Below are 9,412 nucleotides of genomic sequence, written 5' to 3'. Positions count from 1 at the left end.
TGTACCAAGCTCCTTACAAGCAGATATATGTCCTTTGATGTGAAACCATGGTTTTCAGTCCTGTTTTTAAGGTAAGAACATTTTTGAACAACTTATTTATAGTCAGAGGTTATATCTCACATTTGTGAAGTACTGACATTATCTGTACATGTGTGCTACTCAAATCAATTTAAAAAAATCTCATTGGTTTGTGTACACATATACACCTGTCCTTTATGTATGTAAATTGTTTTATGAATAGAGAATTTTTTTAAAAAATCATAACTTCTTTGAAACAGACTTACAAGTTTTAAAAGATGCCGTGGTCATATGATAAACAATGGCTAAACTAGGAATTTTTAAAGTAGTGGAATGGCAGTAATAAATAGATCAAAGACTTCCCTATGCTAATATCCATATGATTAATAAACAACAATATTTCCTATCCTGTAATGCATGTCATGGTTCTGATATATAAGGTTTCACATTTTTTGCCTGCACACAGGCACGCACAGGCTCACAGAGCAGATGTGAAAGTCACAAGTCTCTAATGTAATTCATGCTCCAGTTCAGCAACTGTGAGGGTATGCTGAAGACAACGCTGTGACTAACACGGCCAAGAAATTCCTGAGAGAATAAGAATGACTGTTAACAGTTCTGAGAAACTCTTCCTCTGGGTTATTATCCCATAGAGAGAGATAGTGGGTTTTAGCGGTCTTAACCAAACAAACAGCTCTGAGAAACTAGACATATTCCCTCTGAGATTACAGTGAATGAAAAACAAAAAACCATCTTATGTTAAAAGTGGTTTGAAGCATTCATGATACTCTCAGTGAAGTACTTGGACTTCTTCCTGCTTTGTGCATCAGGTCAGAGTTTCCATACTCCCAAAGGAAACTAAGCATTGGCTGAAAAAAAGAGAAAGTCCCATTTACCCTTACTGTTATCTTTTCACAGCTGGCTTGACTGAACAGGGGTGAGGCATGGGCACATGTAGTGACTATTACAGCAACCAGAAAACAATGCAGTAGCAACTTAAACAGGTGCACCTGTTTAAATGATTTACATCTGGGACACTCTGCTCACACACATCAAAGTAACTGAAAGGGAAGTTGCTTGAAAACTCTGTGTTCTTGTAGCATTCTCTAACTCCTTAAGGTAGCTGGCAAGTGAAAGATGTGATCCAGTCCCAGGGCACTGAAAGCCAGAAATAAAGTAAAACACTACCTAACTAATGGCTTAAGATCATTTTAAGATTTCAGAAATGTCAGCCTCCTTTTTTCTCACACCACCTACTTACATGGCCTAAGGCAACTCTGCTGCCCTAACACAGGTTAAACACACAAAGAAACACTATCTTATATACATGAAGTAATAAGCAGGAACTATTTCTTCAACTGCCTCTCACGCAACTGAAGCTGTATCAAAGCAAATCAAGTTAACAGGGTAGATGGGGAGAAGAAAGATAGTTTTGTGACTAAGAAGTATGGCTACAACTCAACTGTTGGTACTCCCACAGATTTCCCAGCTCAGTCTTCTGTCTTTGAAAAAATAACAGCAGTAAAAATATTTCTAGTATTTAGGTTTTCTGTGTTACGTTTCCTAGTGTGCTGAGACAGTGATTGACACAATCAAGCACTGGTTGCAGACTGAAGTTCATTACTGGTGCATTACTGTGGCACTCTATTTGCTGGTACATAGCATCAGAGCATCCCTTAAGACAACATTTGATAGCATCACTCATCTATCTGCGTTGTCATACAGTCCAGATGGTTGCGATATGTAGGCAACTGGGAACCAGAGCAGCAGGAGTACATCCTGCTGCAATTTTCCCTCTGGTGCTAATCTTGATGCATTTAGATTAGTCTGTTGGTTAGGAAGTCTACAGCTCTGGCTTGATGCACCCAAAGACCTAGCAAACTACATAAACTGGAGCAGCTGCACTCAGTAGCTTGCCAACTATCAAATGACCAGATTTGCCCATAAAAACTCAGTAAAAGATTACTGCAGCTCAGCTGAGTGACAATCCCCTACTATGCAGAGTGAATTTTCTTTTGAATTCCACAAGGATGGCATTGCTGCAAACGGGTCTGTTATTAAAAATCAACTCAGAAATCTGTGTACTTGAGCAGATTAACTATTACTATGAGGTACAAACCCAGAGGCAAAGAGGAAACAAGACTTATTCCATTTGGCAAATGCAATTTTATTTCTGGATTAGTTGTAAGAATTAAAATTTTAAACATTCTGTCATGTGTACCCTGCCAGATGCATTAATTGGCATACTGCAACAATACTGCAAATGAAGAAAGTCAATGTAATTAATCATCCAAGTACAGAGTTCTCAGGAACATAATAGTTATTTTTCTGTGTTACAGAAAGGAGGATTTCCAACTTTGAAGAGGCAAAACTTCAGTGGGAATCTGATAAGCCAAAAAACTATAAACTGGCTTTCATTAGTCCAGGTAAGAAAAATCTAAACCCAATATGAAAAACAGAACACAAACTGACAGATACAAGGAAGGAAGGAAGACAAAGACATTTCTAAGGAGGTATCTTGATAATATAAAGAAATTACTAAGTCTGTGACTGTAATCATACATAGTTAAAGCCAGGTTAGTATAGATTTTATAGTCTTGAGGAATTTACTCAAACAAAAGATATAGTCACCAAGAGCAAAATGTTACACTTAGTGACTTCCTGTACAGTTTAGTCACTTATATAGCCTCACTGACAACAAAATACATAACTGCAAACTGTGAATCACACCCAAATTTTCCACCCATGACTATATGAGGGAGTAATTTTTGCCACCAGTACAAATACTCAGTGGTATAACTGTGACTACACATAATGATTTTATCTGGACTAATTGCTACCTATTTACTTTGCTGGTAGAGAAGATTCTTCATACTGTATAAGCATCACCAAAATTATTCCTTATGCTAGCACTCCTGGTGTTACTGGTTCTTCCACCAGCACGGTTTTTATACTCAAAACAACTCACAACTGAGCAACAGAAACGGACACTAAGAGAGCTACAAGAATATGAGTGAGAACAGAAGTTACCTATATACATTCCCATTTCCCCAGGAAAAAATCACTATGTGTGGAGTAAAAATATAATCCTTTTCACACCCAAACTGGCCTGTGAACATGTAATCACAAGTGTTGCATGTGGGAACAGACATCTGTGTTCTATCTTTGTTTGCCATTTTGGTGTCTATTTCCAGGAAAACTGGAAGATAATTTTCAAAATTTGGCCTCCCAAAATAGCAAAAAATAGATTGAGTTCTCACAGACCAAACCATGCTCACTGGCAGTCCTTCTCCATGATTTTGCAAAAATTTCTTGCTGTATATATATAGAATGATTTGAAACTACTCTAATTACCTGAAGAATCTGAAGTCTCTAGTTCAATTTACAGGTCTGATTGCTCATATTTCTTTCAGATAAAGATGCATTTCATGTGGTTATTGATTCCCTATTAATTTATAGAGCAGCAGGTTCCTGCAGGGGAAAGACTTCATTTCTCCAGTATAGCCTTCTTTAGAAGAATGTCCTGCAGGAAAAAAGAAAGAGAGATAGTGAAACAGATGCTGTTAGCTGTAGTGCAATTTTTAGTCTTTCTGGTAAGCACAATTTTATATAACTGGATCTCAGTGGCGTCATTTTGATTTGTACTGTAAGTAGTAATTGAGAAGACCACAAATACCCACATGCAACAAGAAATTTTACCTTGGATCTTCTAGAGATCTATGACTGTTCTTAAAAGTAATTACAGAATAGAGAAACCATACACAGTAAACTGAGTTTGTGACACAAGGATAATTTTGGGACAAACCCATTGTATAGTGACAAATTAACACAGGCAAACTTCAGTGAAAACCAAACAGTCATGAATACTTGTTTACAGGCACACTATCATATAATACAAATGGAAACTTGTTCTTTGGACAAGCCTTAACAAGGAAGTAATTTGTAGTTATTTGTATATTTATGAATTCACAAAGCCACAGCAGTGGTCCACAGATAAGGAAAAAAAAAATTAGATTAATCCTACTTCTTTAGGCAGGGCCTATTTATTTTATAGTCTGGCAGATGATAAACCAGTTCTGCAGGGGACATCTAAGGGACATTATGAAGTAGAACCTAAATACTTGTATTTTAATAGGACAGGCATGGCAAAAGCCCAAAGAACACTCCAGCATGCCAGGAACAAAAGCAAGCGTGGCATGCAATGCACAGGCAGGCACATGCTGAAAAAATTAATGCAGCCTCACAATGGACAGTCACGTTAACTCAGGTCTAGCTATTCACCATGAGGGAACACTGCAGTGGCTACAGCTGCAGGAGATACCCTTGTCTGTACACGGGTGCACTGCCTTCAAAAACCTTTCTGTGTGTGTTGGGACTGACTGCTGATGAGGGAATAGTAGGGCTAAATATACAGGATATGAAAACAAAAGCAACAGTGACAGTTATTTCCTTGCTTGTTAGTTTATGCACAGGTATTAAACAAAATTTTACAGCAATCTTCAGTTGGTGTTAGCCAGAGAAACTATACTGATTTACAGCAACTAATACTCTAGTATTCTACATAGAACAAGAGTCTGGGTTAACAGTGACTACAAAACTCTCCTCTGCCATTTTACATAGTAGTAAGAATATTTTCAAATCTTTTAATTCAGTCAAGCTAGAAAACATTGGTCTTGCTTTTGAAACTGTCCAAAGTAAAGCAAGTTGTATCGACTTGATACCTCTATCACACTAAGCCATGGATTCTTCTGTTTCACACCTATGCTGATTATCTTTAAAAACAGGACTCTTTAAACACCACAAATTGCCAAGACACCCAGATCACTTCGCTCTTTTGAAAATTTTACATTTACATTGGCTTAGACAAGGATAGTAACTGCGATCTAATTAAAAAAACCCAAACTAAACAGAATTAAATGTCTAGTTGTGATGAAGAATGCTTATAGGCATTTGTTTCCTCAAATTATGATCCATGGGACCATAGTAAATGATCCAGACTGAAGTAAGTAATTTCTAAAAAAAAACCCAAAAACCACACCCCCAAAATCCTCAAACTTTAAACCAAAAGTATGAGTGTGTAGTCATGTACAACCAATTCTGAGAATCACCATTTTGAAGAGTCTGGGAACCACTGCTGTAATGTGTGATAGCTACTTATAACTATCAAATTAGCAACCATGTGACGCAGGTTATGTAGTTCACAAGAAGTAAATACCTGAAATACGTCTGATGAAAAAAGCAAACTGTATAGACTATTGTTACTAGCCCTTTAATTCCCAGAGAAAGAAAGCTTATGCACTTACATTTCATCATTGTATTCCTTTGGAGGTGATGCCGCAATGACTAAGTCAATCCAGTCCTGAAAAAGAAATGCACAGGCAAACATGTGCTGCTAAATACTGCTTTTAGAGATGGTTAGTGGACCACCATGGAATATCAGATACAGGATCAGGAAGGCAATCTATTCCTGGAAAACCACAGAGCGCAGCAGAAAGATATCTATTAAAGACTTCTATAGGAAGACCATTTCAAGATTGAGCTTTTTGATTTGTATCCTGAAATTAAAGAAAAATCTACTGGTCTTGCAACAAGCTTTTAAAAATAATTTTTCTAAGAATCATCCTGTATTTGGTCATGTTAGCAATTACTACAGTTCTTGCTGAGAAAACTGTAGCTGTAGTGCAGTGTTACTTGTACATTAAGAAATCACAGATAAGATAATCTGTTATCATAAAATTCCAAGCAGCTTGCAAGTAATTTTCAATATCAAAGAGAGATTCTACAGATAAATGTACTATAAACACTCAGAATGTAATGTGTTTAAATACCAATCTCGACAAGTGACTAAACACCATGAACTTTCACAGTAAATTACATGCATGATTTTCAGAGATGCTATATGCCAATATCTTCTGCAGATTTCAGCTCACTTAGGTAGTATGTGGCATATCTGTCACTTTTGATGTTTGCAACCTTAATTGTGTTGATGTGACAATGTCATGAAAGAAAAGTATACCTCATATGAGCGTCACAGGTAGAATGAAGAAGTATTCCAGGTTACTTACCCCACCCATGTTCCAAGCTTTTGCTAGTGTTGCCTGTGCTTCTGCCAGCCTGCTGTCAATTAATATCTTGCCATTTACAGCTAGTATTTCATCCCCTTTCACTATGCCTCCTGGTGAAAAGACCAATATGGTATACATACACTTAAGCAAAAAAAATTCTGTGGGTCTTTTCTGTCCTGTATTTATGCAGTAATGAGTATAATCAAAAGTGTCTTCACTAGATGTGAAGGCTTACACTAAAAATTGACATAAACAAGGAAGTTTGCTACAGGCAAAAGCAAAAGGAATTTTTAGGCATGGAAAAGCCACACTGATCTCTTATTGATCATGACCAGTAAGAAACTAGTTCAGTAAGATTTTCCATAGTAGCAGTTTGCCTGTCTGGGTAATCCATGTATACAGTCTACAAACTGGGGTTGATTGTAGGCTGTTACTACTATGAAAATGGCAGCATTACTTAAAAGACCTGAAGGTATAAGTGGCATTTGTCAAGGCTTTGCAGAACTGTCATTCCTTTGCAAAAGCCTGTGTAATGTTTAGTCCTTAGAACTGATTTTGACTTCCTAATCTGGAACGAAGTACAACCAACTAACTGGGATTGTATTTGAAGAGGGGAAAGCACACATGGGAAGGGGACAACCTTAGCTATAAAAGACCCTCACTACAGTGAAGAGTCAAAGAGAAGCAGAGTACTTGAGAGATCAAGTGGCTGAGACGTCTTCACAGCAAGAGTGACTTGAAGTTAGGTGCAGCTTGGGACAAGGTCAGCAAAGACAACATAAGGAGATACTGTCCTGTCTGTCTACCTGGTCGTTGCCAGAGTTCTCAAGGAAAGGATGGAGATACTGGCCACCAGGAGCAAAGCCTGGACATGTTGGTATGCACATTCTTGTGCCTTCCAGAGAGCTAAAGCTGTTACCCAGAAGGCTCTGGCCTTTAGTGGGATTTTGGGAGTAAAGCCAGGTGTTATACAAAACAAATTACTATTGAAAGTAGCATAAGAAGAAAACTAAGCAGTGTAGTGTAGCCATGGTCAGGTGATTGCTTTGCACATGGAAGTACTACAAATGTCATTGTTTGGAAATTGTGAAATAATGGAGACCATATGCTGCTTTCCTTAATTAACATAATACACCAGAGAATCAGCTGTTGTTGGTTTGGTTTTGTGTTTTTTTTTTTTAATATCAGACCGGAAAAAGGGTAGTCCTTATTAATAGAACAGCTCTACATTTTCAGGCCACATAATTGAAAATTCTGTAATGATAGAAATACAGCAGCAATGATCAGTTCTTCTTAAACACTATTAAATTTTACAAAATTATTAATTTAAACAGAACCCTTCAAACCATGAGCCTCTCCCTGAGCTGCCCTTAGAACTGAGACAGAACTTGGCTGCCTTGGACAATCCAAATGTGCCTCTCAGTACTAGGCATAGCTATGAAGTCAGGCAATAACTCTCAGTCAGTATAAGAAGCCACTCTGCAGCAGCATTCAAATTCCTCATTGTTACTCACCATGTTTGTCTGCAGCACCACCCTCATAGATGGCAGACACGACTATCTTTCCAACTGGAGAATCAATTCCTCCCTCAACTGCGAGGTCTAATGATCCTTCCTATTAAAAAAGAGGTTTAATTCAGAAAAGGCTGTTAATTTTTGCCATTAACAGGAACTTAATCTTTCCTTCTTCCCAGCAAATGGGACTGTTCATGAAATGCTCACATGAACCCTTTAAATATCAATCAAATAATATAGTATTTACCTTTTTAATTCGTAATAGCCGTACATCTTTTCCCATAATCTGCTCTGGGGTAAACTATGAAAAAGATTTAGTGATTAGTCATTTCCACCTTGGAAACACAAAACAATTAGGCTGATCTATGTAGTTTATGGGAGAAAAGGGACCTTTCCCTCCTCCAAAATAGTCTTAGCAGAAGATCAGAACACCAAATAATCTTTTCCTCTAAGAAAGCTCCTTTTTAACATGACTAGAAAAGACAAATACACAAGCCCCATCAAACCAACAAGCAAGAACCTTACACCCTTCCAGCCCTCAAAATCAAGGATGCGTTTTTTCTAGTGTATTTCATATTAAACAGTGAGACATATTTGAATTCTCTCCTTACCATTGAATATGGATCAAAATCTTCCAAATACTTCTGGAAGCCCTGAGAATAAAACAATACTTAATTGTGAAAACATGAGACTCATGCACACACTTAATACACAAATTCCATTTTCTTTATTAGTGAGAGAACATGTTACTCTATAAGCTATGAAAGAAGACAGTAAATGGAGAGGAGCACAGAAAGGCAGCAACAGTCCATCCTGACAGTCAAAAGACGTTTCAAAATCTTATGACAGATCAGCAGTTTGAGCTGGTCATACTATGCAGTAGTTTTGAGGAACAGTTTACCACTCTGTCAGCTCCGCAGTTTCTCTCTACACCTGACAGAACAGAAACAAATCTTGAAAGCATCACAGGCAGGTATGTTCTGCCACACTCTTCTGAACAATGTTTCTGGGGACTATCACCATGTTGGGCCCTACCTAACACAGGCAGAAGTGACAGGCTCCAATTCACCTGTCAGCAACACTACTCCATAGTGTCTAGGTTGCAGGACCCTCTTCCAGCCCCATTCTCTCCTCCTTTCCACAGAGTTTCAGTGAGTTGGCTCCATACCACAAGCAAACACAAGACGACAACCAATTTTGTTTTCATATGGTTCTGTGGAGGACTTAAAAGTTTTGGCAGGGAGTGTCTGAAATGGGGAAGATAATATCGCAATTAGGTAAAGCAAGATTTAAGCTTTGAGAGGACTCATACCTTCTTAAACTTTCAAAACCTAGTGCCTTACCCTTGTCAGACCAACACTGCAGGGAAAAAGCAGGAGTTACGTTTTCTGCAAAGATGAGAGCTCCTGAGTCAGCAATCAGGAATCAACGGTGTTTGGGTGGTGGTTTCTTGGGGAGGATTAGTAGTTACCAGGTGAGACTGTGTGGGCAATGCTGGAGATTTTATAAAAACTCTGCACTTATTCTGCATGTTAACATAAGGACTATGGGGACTTAACAGAAATCTTTACTGAGGTATCTATGTGCTGCATCGCTCCTGTGACTTCAAGCTGCAATAACCTGGGGATATGAGAACAACACAGAACCACACGACCCTTTGCTGACACAGCAGACAAGCCAAAATCTGATGCAGACCAGTAGTTCAGTGTGGGATCAAGTTTTATATAGGCATTATTGCCCTCTTTTCTACTGGATCCATTTGATGACAAAGTCTATTCTACTCTCAGACTCAGCTAAGCCTTTTTCCACTTGTAA

The 9,412-nt window shown here is 38.1% G+C and overlaps 1 protein-coding gene across 4 annotated transcripts in view; it reads right to left on the bottom strand.

Moving 5' to 3' along the window:
- Nucleotides 1-2,228: 2,228 nt before the first annotated feature.
- The window catches only part of USH1C (USH1 protein network component harmonin), a 52,347-nt gene continuing 45,163 nt past the window's right edge, over nt 2,229-9,412 (bottom strand). For 3 of the 4 annotated variants that reach the window (XM_049821010.1, XM_049821011.1, XM_049821013.1), the window contains 7 exons: nt 8,209-8,250; nt 7,845-7,898; nt 7,598-7,697; nt 6,084-6,193; nt 5,322-5,377; nt 4,300-4,420; nt 2,229-3,541 (listed from right to left, as the gene is read on the bottom strand). In XM_049821010.1, coding sequence (XP_049676967.1) covers nt 4,321-4,420; nt 5,322-5,377; nt 6,084-6,193; nt 7,598-7,697; nt 7,845-7,898; nt 8,209-8,250 — 462 coding nt within the window. In that variant the 3' untranslated portion in view covers nt 2,229-3,541; nt 4,300-4,320. The remainder of the gene's footprint in view (nt 3,542-4,299; nt 4,421-5,321; nt 5,378-6,083; nt 6,194-7,597; nt 7,698-7,844; nt 7,899-8,208; nt 8,251-9,412) is intronic. The other variant, XM_049821012.1, reaches the window with a different exon arrangement.

Source organism: Accipiter gentilis, chromosome 17 (genome assembly GCF_929443795.1).
Source record: "Accipiter gentilis chromosome 17, bAccGen1.1, whole genome shotgun sequence".
In the NCBI taxonomy this organism is placed as follows: Eukaryota; Metazoa; Chordata; class Aves; order Accipitriformes; family Accipitridae; genus Astur; species Astur gentilis.
This window is presented reverse-complemented; position numbering and strand designations above follow the sequence as displayed.